General features: G+C 38.3%; 1 protein-coding gene across 1 annotated transcript in view; it reads left to right on the top strand.

The window, feature by feature from the left end:
* b4galt2 (UDP-Gal:betaGlcNAc beta 1,4- galactosyltransferase, polypeptide 2) overlaps positions 1-10,409 on the top strand; it is a 380,928-nt gene extending 370,519 nt beyond the window's left edge. Inside the window, exon 6 of the mRNA XM_060922806.1 lies at positions 10,190-10,409. Within this exon, the coding sequence (XP_060778789.1) occupies positions 10,190-10,340 (151 nt within the window). The 3' untranslated portion in view covers positions 10,341-10,409. The remainder of the gene's footprint in view (positions 1-10,189) is intronic.
* Positions 10,410-13,085: the final 2,676 nt, after the last annotated feature.

Here is a 13,085-nt window from a genome sequence, read left to right on the forward strand (position 1 = left end):
TAGCGAGGCATGTAACAATATATCATGCAATAATAAATCATGATACAAATTTATGATGACTAATCATGATTATTATCAGGCTGCATGATCTCTTAGTTTTCCTAGCTGTGATTTTGTTGTTTAGACAACAGAGGGTGCAATAATGTACACTATCAGGAATGTACATGGCTTCACTGTAGGTGGAAGTAACGCAGCTCTAATGTTGCAAAAACAGATCTAAAATGGGAAAGAGCTGTCATGTGATTGACTGTACAAGTAGATTTAATATGAAAACCTTTACAAATGTTTGTAAATAATTATTGCTGGTTATTAAGAAAATGAAACAAAAGTATGCATATATATTTTTATTTAACATAATGAATATTTAAGTTGAAAAAGTATAGGAAAATATATGTTGTATTATTTGGTAATAAAATTTTATTAATTTAATTTTTTTTCCAAAAATATCATGGGAAAATTTAATCATGAACACAGTAACATGGGAAAATCGAATCGAATTGTGAATTGGGTGAATTGTTACATGCCTAATAATAGCTTTATTTTATTGCACTTGTTCTAATGCAGTATCTCTTCTACAGAAACAGATCATACACAGGACTTGTATAGTGGACATGTCACATGATCTAAGACTAATAAGCATTGGAATTTCATGGATTTTTGAAAAGTCTATACCAGACATGGAAAGTCAGGGGATTTGATCATCTTTTGGGCCAAGACATGAAAAATCTGGGAATTTTGTTGTAGCATGTTTAAATTTTATTTTTCAAAATATAATATTTTCCATACGATATATTTTATTGGGGGCAGCACAGTGGTGTAGTGGTTAGTGCTGTCGCCTCACAGCAAGAAGGTCCGGGTTTGAGCCCCGTGGCCGGCAAGGGGCTTTCTGTGTGGAGTTTGCATGTTGTCCGCATGGGTTTCCTCCGGGTGCTCCGGTTTCCCCCACAGTCCAAAGACATGCAGGTTAGGTTAACTGGTGACTCTAAATTGACCGTAGGTGTGAATGTGAGTGTGAATGGTTGTCTGTGTCTATGTGTCAGCCCTGTGATGACCTGGCGGCTTGTCCAGGGTGTACCCCGCCTTTCGCCCGTAGTCAGCTGGGATAGGCTCCAGCTTGCCTGCGACCCTGTAGAAGGATAAAGCAGCTAGAGATAATGAGATGAGATGAGAGTGCTGAGTAATACACATAACCACAAGTGACAAGAGCCATCAGTCACCTCAGCTGGTAACAATATTAGCAAAAGATACATACCTAAATAGACATTTACACTAGTGATGCGGTGAAATGAAAAATCTTGCTCGAATGCAAAATCTAGACTGAAAATCAAAACCCAAAACTTGTCCAGGGTGTACCCTGTCTTTCGCCCGTAGTCAGCTGGGATAGGCTTCAGCTTACCTGCGATCCTGTAGAACAGGATAAAGCGGCTAGAGATAATGAGATGAGATGAGATATTTAACAAAGAAGGTATCATTGTTGAAGATGTGAAGTTTCTTGTTAGGAGATGTATTTGTAATGTTTATGGAAGAGTATCAGGTGCCTGGGCTTTGTAACAGTTGGGGTGTTTTATAAAGTTTCCCAGCACAGAAAGGTCTTCAAGACAGAGTTTATATGAGAGAGAGAGGAGATGGAGATGCTTGTGGGGGAGTGATTGTTACCTCCACCAACTTTGTTGGAGTAGGTTGTGTTTTCGCCTCAGTTTACAGTGGTGCTTGAAAGTTTGTGAACCCTTTAGAATTTTCTATATTTCTGCATAAATAGGACCTAAAACATCATCAGATTTTCACACAAGTCCTAAAAATAGGTAAAGAGAACCCAGTTAAACAAATAAGACAAAAATATTATACTGGGTCATTTATTTATTGAGGAAAATGATCCAATATTACATATCTGTGAGTGGCAAAAGTATGTGAACCTCTAGGATTAGCAGTTAATTTGAAGGTGAAATTAGAGTCAGGTGTTTTCAATCAATGGGATGACAATCAGGTGTGAGTGGGCACCCTGTTGTATTTAAAGAACAGGGATTTATCAAAGTCTGATCTTCACAACACATGTTTGTGGAAGTGTATCATGGCATGAACAAAGGATATTTCTGAGGACCTCAGAAAAAGCGTTGTTGATGCTCATCAGGCTGGAAAAGGTTACAAAACCATCTCTAAAGAGTTTGGACTCCACCAATCCACAGTCAGACAGATTATCTACAAATGGAGGAAATTCAAGACCATTGTTACCCTCCCCAGGAGTGGTCAACCAACAAAGATCACTCCAAGAGCAAGGCATGTAATAGTCGGCAAGGTCACAAAGGACCCCAGGGTAACTTCTAAGCAACTGAAGGCCTCTCTCACATTGGCTAATGTTAATGTTCATGAGTCCACCATCAGGAGAACACTGAACAACAATAGTGTGCATGGCAGGGCTGCAAGGAGAAAGTTACTGCTCTCCAAAAAGAACATTGCTGCTCATCTGCAGTTTGCTAAAGATCACATGGACAAGCCAGAAGGATATTGAAAAATGTTTTGTGGACGGATGAGACCAAAATCAAACTTTTTGGTTTAAATGAGAAGCATTATGTTTGGAGAAAGGAAAACACTGCATTCCAGCAAAAGAACCTTATCCCCTCTGTGAAACATGGTGGTGGTAGTATCATGGTTTGGGCCTGTTTTGCTGCATCTGGGCCAGGATGGCTTGCCATCGTTGATGGAACAATGAATTCTGAATTATACCAGTTAATTCTAAAGGAAAATGTCAGGACATCTGTCCATGAACTGAATCTCAAGAGAAGGTGGGTCATGCAGCAAGACAACGACCCTAAGCACACAAGTTGTTCTACCAAAGAATGGTTAAAGAAGAATACATTTAATCTTTTGGAATGGCCAAGTCAAAGTCCTGACCTTAATCCAATCGAAATGTTGTGGAAGGACCTGAAGCGAGCAGTTCATGTGAAGAAACCCACCAACATCCCAGAGTTGAAGCTGTTCTGTATGGAGGAATGGGCTAAAATTCCTCCAAGCCAGTGTGCAGGACTGATCAACAGTTACCAGAAACATTTAGTTGCTGTTATTGCTGCACAAGGGGGTCACACCAGATACTGAAAGCAAAGGGTCACATACTTTTGCCACTCACAGATATGTAATATTGGATCATTTTCCTCAATAAATAAATGACCAAGTATAATATTTTTGTCTCATTTGTTTAACTGGGTTCTCTTTATCTACTTTTAGGACTTGTGTGAAAATCTGATGATGTTTTAGGTCATATTTATGCAGAAATATAGAAAATTCTAAAGGGTTCACAAACTTTCAAGCACCACTGTATTTGTTTCTTTGTTTGCCTGTTCCCAACATAACTCAAAAAGTAGTCAATGGATTTTGATGAAATTTTCAAGAAAGTTGGGCCATGGGCCAAGGAACAATGGATTAGATTTTGATGCAAATCCGAATATGTGGTTTGGCAGAGGTATACACTCTACTGAGTGAACTTCTAGTTTATCTTTGCTATAAGGTACTAGTGCATCTCAAACAATTAGAATATCATGAAAAAGTTATTTTTGTTGTAATTTAATTCAAAAAAGTAAATTTTCATATATTCTATATTCATTATCCATAAAGTGAAATATTTCAAGCTTTTTTTTATTTAATTTTGATGATTATGGCTTATAGCTAATGAAAATCATAAATCTGGTATCTCAAATTATTAGAATATTTCCTAAGATCAATCAAAAAATGATTTACAACACAGAAATGTCCAACTTCTGAAAAGTATGTTCATTTATACGCTCAATACGTGGTTGGGGCTCCTTTACCATGAATTACTGCATCAGTGCAGCATGGCATAAAGGCGATCAGCCTGCGGTACTGCTGAGGTGATATTGAAGCCCAGGTTGCTTTGATAACGGCCTTCAGCTCGTCTGTATTTTTGCGTCGGGTGTTTATCATCTTCCTCTTGACAATACCTCATAGATTCTCTATGGGGTTCAGGTCAGGCGAGTTCGCTGGCCAATCAAGCACAGTAATATCATGGTCAGCAAACCATTTGGTAGTAGTTTTGGCACTGTGGGCAGGTGCTAAGTCCTGCTGGAAAAGGAAATCAGCATCTCCATAAAGCTTGTCAGCAGACGGAAGCATGAAGTACTCTAAAATCTCCTGGTAGACGGCTGCGTTGACTTTGGACTTGATAAAACACAGTGGACCAACAGCAGCAGATGACATGGCACCCCAAATCATCACAGACTGTGGAAACTTCACACTGGACTTCAAACACCTTGGATTCTGTGCCTCTCCACTCTTCCTCCAGACTCTAGGACTTTGATTTCCAAATGAAATGCAATTTGTTTTTGAATTTACAACAGTCCATCATTACTTTAAGACATTAAGTGCCTTCTAATAAATAGAAATAAAGAAAAACCATTGAATTAGATGGTGTAATAACTTCAATATCATGAGACCTTGTGTCATAGGATAGGACCTGATAAACACTTTGTATGTTATAAAACACTGCATACCCTGCGTAGGTATTACATCATTACTATGCAGATGCAGTACATTGCTGTTGAATTTCAAATGAAAACGCAACGCACATGCTGCATAAATTTGAACTTAATTAGTATGAGAGCAGCAAAACCACTCAAATATGGGTGAGTAAGTGCAATTTACGTGATGCACTCTAATCTTTCCCCGCAGATACAGTTGGCCTTGTTCCTGTAGCCCAACTATAGCCCTGCCAGGAAGCTCTTGAATTACCGGCATGGTGCTATGTTAGTCAGCTTACATTCATTCAGATCATGATACCAGTGATGGAACTGATAAATTATAAAGACACCCAATAATAGTCTTATGATAATTAGCTTCTGTGAGTATTATTACTTCAGTCATTTTTACAATGACAAGATAGAAGTGGTTGGCAAATGATAGGTTGTAATCTATTCTCTGTGCATAGTTAGAGAGCCTGTTGTACTTCAAGGTCAGGAGGATGTTGAGGATGTCACACTAGAGCCACTAGATTTAATGTCTGAATCAGGAAAAGAGGTACAGTACAGGCTTCACTTTGAATGAATCAAGTCAAACTTTGTATTGCTTTACCCAGATTTGTGTGGCAGTTTGGAAAAATGTATCAGATGTACAGGGCACGGTGGCACAGTGGTTAGCACTGTCGCCTCACAGCAAGAAGGTTCTGGGTTTGAGCCCAGCGGTTGACAAGGGCCTTTCTGTGAGGAGTTTGCATGTTCTCCCCGTGCATATTATTTGCTAGGGAATCCCCTCAAATTAAATAACTTCCCAGCCAAAGAATGGCCTGTTTTTTTGTTGTTGTTTTTTAAAGATATTGCAGAAATAAACATATCACAATGACCAAATTTCAAAGGGAACTAAATTTCACTGATTTTATGAACTCAAAAGGCTTTATAGCTTTAAATGAAAATGAAGTCAATATAATATAATGCAGCTGCTTTTAGACAAGTAACATATTTGGTATAATAAGCACATTTTTAAAAATCTGAAAAGAAAAATGTATCATTGTTGATGTGAAGATTTTTGTTTGGGGTATGTGCAACATTCATGGAAGGAGTCTCCAGTGGCACCATTTACAATAACTGTCACTTTGTAAAGTCAGTGTATTGAAAAGAAACCTCATCTCATCTCATCTCATCTCATCTCATCTCATCTCATCTCATTATCTCTAGCCGCTTTATCCTTCTACAGGGTCGCAGGCAAGCTGGAGCCTATCCCAGCTGACTACGGGCGAAAGGCGGGGTACACCCTGGACAAGTCGCCAGGTCATCACAGGGCTGAAAAGAAACCTTTTAAATGCAATTTTCTTCCATTCTGATTTTGGGATTAAGTTTCACTTGCCTCCTGGACAGAGGTGGACAGTAATGAAGTACATTTACTTGAGTACTGTACTTAAGTACACTTTCTGAGTATCTGTACTTGAGTATCACTTTACTTGATTATTATTATTATTATTATTATTATTATTATTATTGGAAACTTATGACTTTAACTTCACTACATTTGAAAGGAAAATATCATACTTTTTACTCCACTACATTTCTGTCAAGGTCCTCATTACTCGTTACTATGAAGCAGCTTTGAAAGTGGATGTGTTTTTTTCTTTTCTTTTCTAAAACGTGATTGGTTTTTTCACAGGAGACACTGAGAGCCTATCAGTAATCACTAGGGTCACGTCACGTCCATAGCCTGGATAAAATCAAGTTCAATGCTTTCTCAGCAGCATTATTTGAACATGATCAGTTGATAACAAAATGGAAGGAGGCGGTTCTTCTGGAGAATGCATGCACACATGGCTATACCTAGAACCCATGTTTCAGTTTTCTGAAAGGAATAAGGACTCATTTTGTTTTAAATGTTTGCTTTGTTTGCCGAAAACAAACCACATCATGGCCTACAAAAACTCGCCATCCAACCTGCGGAAGCATATTGAGGGATGTAAACGTTTTATTCCAAGAGAAAGCTTGCAACAGGCTTTTAGAGCTAGCGATAACATTGCAATAGCTATGCAGTCTGGTTAGTCAAATGACTTTCTATGGATTTGCCCACCAAGTTGCTGTAGCCTTATCCACGGCTAACATTAACACATAGCTAGTTAACTTGGACACTGTTAGTTAGCATGTAAAAACGGAGTTACGCTAACATGAATAACGTTAACTTATCTGAAGTCCTTTCAGAAATATGTTTTAGTGTAATCTTGCCAAATAAACAAAATGTAGAAATATTTATTTTCTAGTAGCGTTAGCGACCCAATATGATTTCGAGTTTGAAAAGAGTTTACTAGCATGTCAGGTGGAGTTTCACTGACTAGCTAGCTTAACGTCAAACCACCATGATGGCACAGCAAGTGTTCATTTTGTGAATTCACGTTTCTGTCTTTGGTAATGGCATTAGGTTTTGTAAGTGTTGTGGTAATAATACAACAATGTGTTGACAGAAAATTTACTTTTAATACTTAAGTATTTTTAAAAGCAAGTACTTCAGTACTTTAAGTAAAAAATTGACTGTACAACTTTCACTTGTATCAGAGTAACATTTGACCAGTGGGATCTGTACTTTGACTTAAGTAATTAAGTAGGGTACTTTGTCCACCTCTGCTCCTGAGTGAGATATGTGAAAAAATTGAGACATATTTCAGTTTCCGCATGAAAGGAAAACATGTAGGTTAGGGTGCATCAGTTGCCCCCTAAAAATGAAAAGTTCCTCCGATCATGATGCATTTTTGTTTTTATGTTCCTTTTGGTAAGAAAACACACTGGGTGAAATATTTTGACAAAATTCAAAAGTTTAATGGTGGCACCAGGAGCTCAAAGTTATGGAAAAAGCTGCTATTTTATGACTTTCATGACAAAATTTCAATCACTTTTCATGAAACATTATGGCACCTTATAGAGTATACCAAATATCTTAGATCCACATTTTTAGTACATATTCTAAATATATTATCAAGCACAGTTTGAGTTTTAGCTGTTCATTGAATCATTGTTCAACTACTTTTAAACAATACAAATGTATTATGAATCACATTAATGCTTCTCAATCCCTTGCAAAGGTTCTTAACATGATCTCTGGGTCACAAGAAATCAATAAATGGAGTCCAACATTGTGAGTCAAACCTTACGCGAAAACATAAAATAAGCGTTTTTTGGCAAAAAATGAACCTCATGGTGCGACCATTAGACTTTTGAATATGGTCAAAAAATTTTACAGGATGTCTTTATTGGTGAAAAGGAACACCCAAACAAAAATGCATCAGATTTTATGAAAGTGAGGGCAACTGATGCACCCTAATGTACGTTTCAGACTTATACATATAGTAGGGAACTATTTTTCCAGTGTGCAGAAGTTTGCAGTCGTGTTGTGCTTGTGTGTATGTTTGAGTGCAGAATAAGCTTCCTGAAAAAAGAGATGCTAGAGGGGATCCACTGCTCTTTTACTTTTATTTGCTTTGCCAGGCATGCCATCTACTGGCTAATGATGTTAAAGCAATCCAGGAATTTTTTTTCATATACAGGTATTTAGTCTAAATAGTGGTGGTGTTGATAGAAAGTGCACACATGCAAAGGATAATCATTCCTTGCAAGTCAGGTCTTTTGGCTGTAGTTGACATTCTAAGGCCACAAACCTAGAACTGTTTTATAAACCTGAAAAGAAATGACAAAATTAAAATAAAGGGAAACCAACAGGCAATATGGGGGGTGATGATTTATACAATGCTTTAAATGAAAATGTACTAAGGTAACCAGATTTCTGAGAAGAAAACTGGACATTTTCAGTTCAGTGGTGAAAATATCTAATGTTTTCATCTTTGTAATGGGGGGCCTTTCTGGTTTTCATGATTTTTGATAATGCATTGCATAAAAAGTGGGATTTTCCTCACTGAGTGCACCATAGGCCAATTCTGCAATTGCTTTAGGTTAATAATAATTAAAGACAATGTGAAAATCTCTGGTATGGGTACATAGTTTAGATTTATAGACTCTTAAATTGTAGGCAAGCTGAAATAGATGTTTTAGACCCATCCATAGCCACTTATCCTGTCCTACAGGGTCGCAGGCAAGCTGGAGCCTATCCCAGCTGACTACGGGCGAAAGGCGGGGTACACCCTGGACAAGTCGCCAGGTCATCACAGGGCTGACACATAGACACAGACAACCATTCACACTCACATTCACACCTACGCTCAATTTAGAGCAGGGGTGTTCAAATTGATCCATAAAGGGCCGTGTGGCTGCAGGTTTTCATTCCAGCCATGCAGCAGCACCCTGATTTGGCTTATTCAATCAACTGACACACCCACCCTTTAATCAAGGGTGGGTGTGGCTGCAAGTATTTGACTGTGTGAAGACAGTTCAGTTGATTGAATGAGCCAAGTCAGTTGTGCTGCTGCATGGCTGGAATGAAAACCTGCAGCCACACGGCCCTTTATGGATCAATTTGAACACCCCTGATTTAGAGCCACCGATTAGCCTAACCTGCATGTCTTTGGACTGTGGGGGAAACCGGAGCACCCGGAGGAAACCCACACAGACATAGGGAGAACATGCAAACTCCGCACAGAAAGGCCCTCGCCGGCCACGGTGCTCAAACCCAGAACCTTCTTGCTGTGAGGCGACAGTGCTAACCACTACACCACCGTGCTGCTTGTTTTAGACCCATGAAAGTAAATATATTAAAATTAATTACCATAATAAATGCCACTAGTAATGGACAATGTATTTAAAAATATACAAAACATACAACACAATTTAAATAAACAGTTTACTTCAGTCCAAGCGATTTCAAGGTAGAGTGTTATTATTATTATTATTATTATTATTATTATTATTATTATTATTATAAGGGACAACAACCATTCAGTGGTCCTGGTATCAGAACTGTTATCAGTATCAGAACTCCTGGTATCAGCACCTCCCAACGAAACAAACTTTTTTTTTTTTTTAAAGGTCTGGCTATGCTAAATATGAATTTGAATGCTAACACTGAACATTTTAGGATGCACTACCTTTTTCAGTCCTAGTATTAAGGGAAAACAGAGTGCCCTCTGGTCTGCGGCCTAAAACACTTAACATAAAGACTGCCAACTACATAATATACCAACCTAGTCTGTGTATTTCTCATAAGAGTGTATTTTCTTCAGGATTCCTTTGCTTTTGGTCAGCTTCACCATGAACTCCTGGCTCCACTAAAAAGTTGTTCCTCAGCTCCACCAATCAAAATACAGGAAAGGCTATCGCCAGAGGTGTTCGAGAACATCTCTGCTATCAGCCTGAGCCTGTCTTAAAGTGATCCAGAAAACAATAAAGAAAAAAGTAAAAAACAAAAAAAGAAAAAGAGTCGAACAACAAAAAAGAAAAAAAGTCGGTCATGGTTAAAAATGGAGACATTTCCGGGGACAGCTCCAGCTGGGGACAGGCCACCAAACATGGGGCCTGTCCCTGGAAAATGGGGATGTCTGGTCACCCTATGATGTTTAGGATAAATTCTGACACAAAGATATGGATAATAGCCAGGAAAGCTTTGTTGAAGCATGTCTTTGCACTGATAAATAGCATGTACACCATCTTGTGATGCCTCTTCAGAATATCCACAACAGTAGATGATCACAATACAGTATACAGCAATCCACTTTTTTTTTTAATAAATCTGCTTAAAATTTGCTCTCTTGCTTTTTTCCCCCCTGCAGGTTCAATAAAATCCAGAATACAAAGAACACCATGAGGAAGGATGGCATCAGCTCACTGACATATCGTCTGGTCTCCATTAAAAAGTACCCGCTCTACACTAACATCTCAGTGGAGATTGGGAAACCTCCTCCCAGACCACTCAGAGGATAGACCACGGCCAGGTCCTCACTCACTCACACACACACACACACACACACAAAGACACACTTATATTATATATTATACCACCCATGGCTGTGCGCCTGTGTGTGCAGCACTGATATGCTGAACAGGTTAGTTCTCAGGAATACACTGGACTTGTGGATTTTGAAACACAAATCCGCATGCAGATTTCGACTCCAGTTCAGATGCTCAGTATCTTGCGATAAGGAGAATTTACTTTCGAGCATGGACAGCCATCGGGATATTGACGTTACTCGAATAGACCTTCTGGTCGAACGTGGAGGACAATGTTTCTGGGCACAATCTCAAACTAGAATCCTGTTCACTCGATGTAAAACAGTTGGAACATTTCAGAAACAAATGTCTTTTTTGTATCTGCAGCTGCTGCAGAGTCCAACTCGTTCGGTTCTCATGATATCTATGAAGCTGGAGATGATAAAGGCACTTAATCGTTTGCTTGAAGAAGCCTCTGGATCATCATCTCTGTCGGTTTTTTTTTTATTTTTTATTTCTACTCAGAAAGCACGGAAGCACTGCTTATGCTGAAAGCTTCAATATTTCAGTGACTAGATTTGGATAAAGTGTGCACATACTGTACCTTTTTTTCCCCCCCTGACTAGAGCCCTGTCTTTGGTGGTCCAGAATTGAGGAGAAAGGGATTCTGGGAACTCGCAATTGGAGCCCCAGGGAATTCTGGCAAAGTTGTACATGTTCACCACTGTCAGTCACTTGAAAACAACATTAGAAGCTGTGTGTTTTGTTTTATTTTTATATTAGTTGCTCACCTCTGCCTGATTTTTTTTCTCAGCATAATGCATTGTAACATAATTGCTCTGTGTGTGTGTGTGTGTGTGTGTGTGTGTGTGTGTGTGTGTGTGTGTGTGTGTGTGTGTGAGAGGTCACGCTCATTCAAGACCACAGTGAACTCTTATCAAACACCAGAGATGAAATTCAGTTTGTTAGTTTGCAATCCTGTTTTTATTTCCGCCTTTTGTGGTTCCACCTTTTTCTTTTACTGCCTATGCACACCATACTGATGCCTTCAGACGTTTATGAGGTGCTCGAGACGTGTTTTCTTCTTCGGAAGTCTGTGTTAAGTTTAATCCAGCCACCTTTTTTCATGCCATTCACCCAGCCTATTAAAGAAGTACATTTCATTCCTTTTTTTCCCTTCTCTTGCATTCGTTTGACCTCTTTTCATCCTTCTTTATGTGCCATTATGTGTTTGTCTTCCATGTGTGCACCAGTGCTGAATAGGGATTTATATATTTATTTATTTTGAGAACACTTCTCTCAATAACAAACTGCCCTGCTTTTGCATTATGGGTCGAAAATTTCTCTCGAAGAGAAATTCCTAATTCAGCAAACTTTACGGTCACGTTATTGACACATATATTCAAGCTGGTTATTATGCTTAATATTATACTTATAATATTATACTACCACAGCGTTGTTGAATTCTTGATTCTGATTGGTCAGAAGCACAGGTTTATGTTGGTATACTAGTAGACACAGTTTACACATGGACCCGTGTGGGTGTAGCCACATAAACAGACTAATAACCATGTGTAATTGTTAATGTGCTCATGCTTTCTGTGAGGAGAAATTCTGGAGTCCTTCAGCTTCTGAAATGAGAAAAATGTCATGGACGGAGAGATTTGTGGTTTCTTGGTAACATGACAAGCTGCCTTTTTTTTCCTTATTAATGTCAAAAGTGAAGAAAAACAAAAGAAAAGCTGGCGAGGGAACAACTCTATAGCTAGTGGTCATAACATAACATTGTTTCTGAGGCGTTCCATAACTACTATAAATAGATGTATAAGTACGACGTTGATGTGTTGTTGTTTAATGAATAAAAATGTTCATGTTGGCAGATTGCTGTGGTATAAAAGGAACAAAAAACAGTTCAGGATGTGCTGTTAAAATATTTTTCGTAAAATATTTTTCAACTTCGCGTATTGCCGCCATACTGTTGGTTATTTTCCAATAACAGTACTTCCTGTCATGTTTTATTCCTTATTTATAATATTATATTTATAATACTATACTTCTATTATCCTTATACAAATATACAGTTTACCAAAGCTTATCAACCGTGTTGCTTCATCGACTGTGGTGCAAATGTAGCTGATATACAGTACACTTTGTAAAACCCAAACAGAGATCTATTATATAGTGCAGGGTAAATAGGACAACATACAAAAGAAACTCCAACATAATAAGCAAATATAACTTTATCATAACAGTAATGGACTTTATAGCATTATAGTCCTTTCTTAAAAAAAACATATTATACTCAACAGTATGACTTTAAATATAGCACAGACCATCATGCTGGATGGAAGTAAAAAAAATGTAATCGTGGGTGTTTTTTTTTTTTTAATTTCCTGTTCTTGTTGCTGGTATATTCTGAATAGGAGGAACAAGAGCAGTCCATTTCCATTAAGCACATCATCTTTTTAAAATTTTTATTTCCCATCACAGTCATGTATGTGGTTTGAGATGTGATGGGCATTTTTCTTTGTCCCCGCCCCCCATCAAGCTGTCGTACAGTATAAGTTGCAGCATAATGCAGGCCGCCTGCAGCAGCCTTGTTGCTATCATTGTGCCATTCTTTTTTATTGCTGTGAATTTGTACATATACGATAGTGAGAAAAAAACAACAAATAACAGCGAGATCTGTCTGTACAGTGGTGCTTGAAAGTTTGTGAACCATTTAGAATTTTCTATATT

Source organism: Neoarius graeffei, chromosome 1 (genome assembly GCF_027579695.1).
Source record: "Neoarius graeffei isolate fNeoGra1 chromosome 1, fNeoGra1.pri, whole genome shotgun sequence".
Classification (NCBI taxonomy): Eukaryota; Metazoa; Chordata; class Actinopteri; order Siluriformes; family Ariidae; genus Neoarius; species Neoarius graeffei.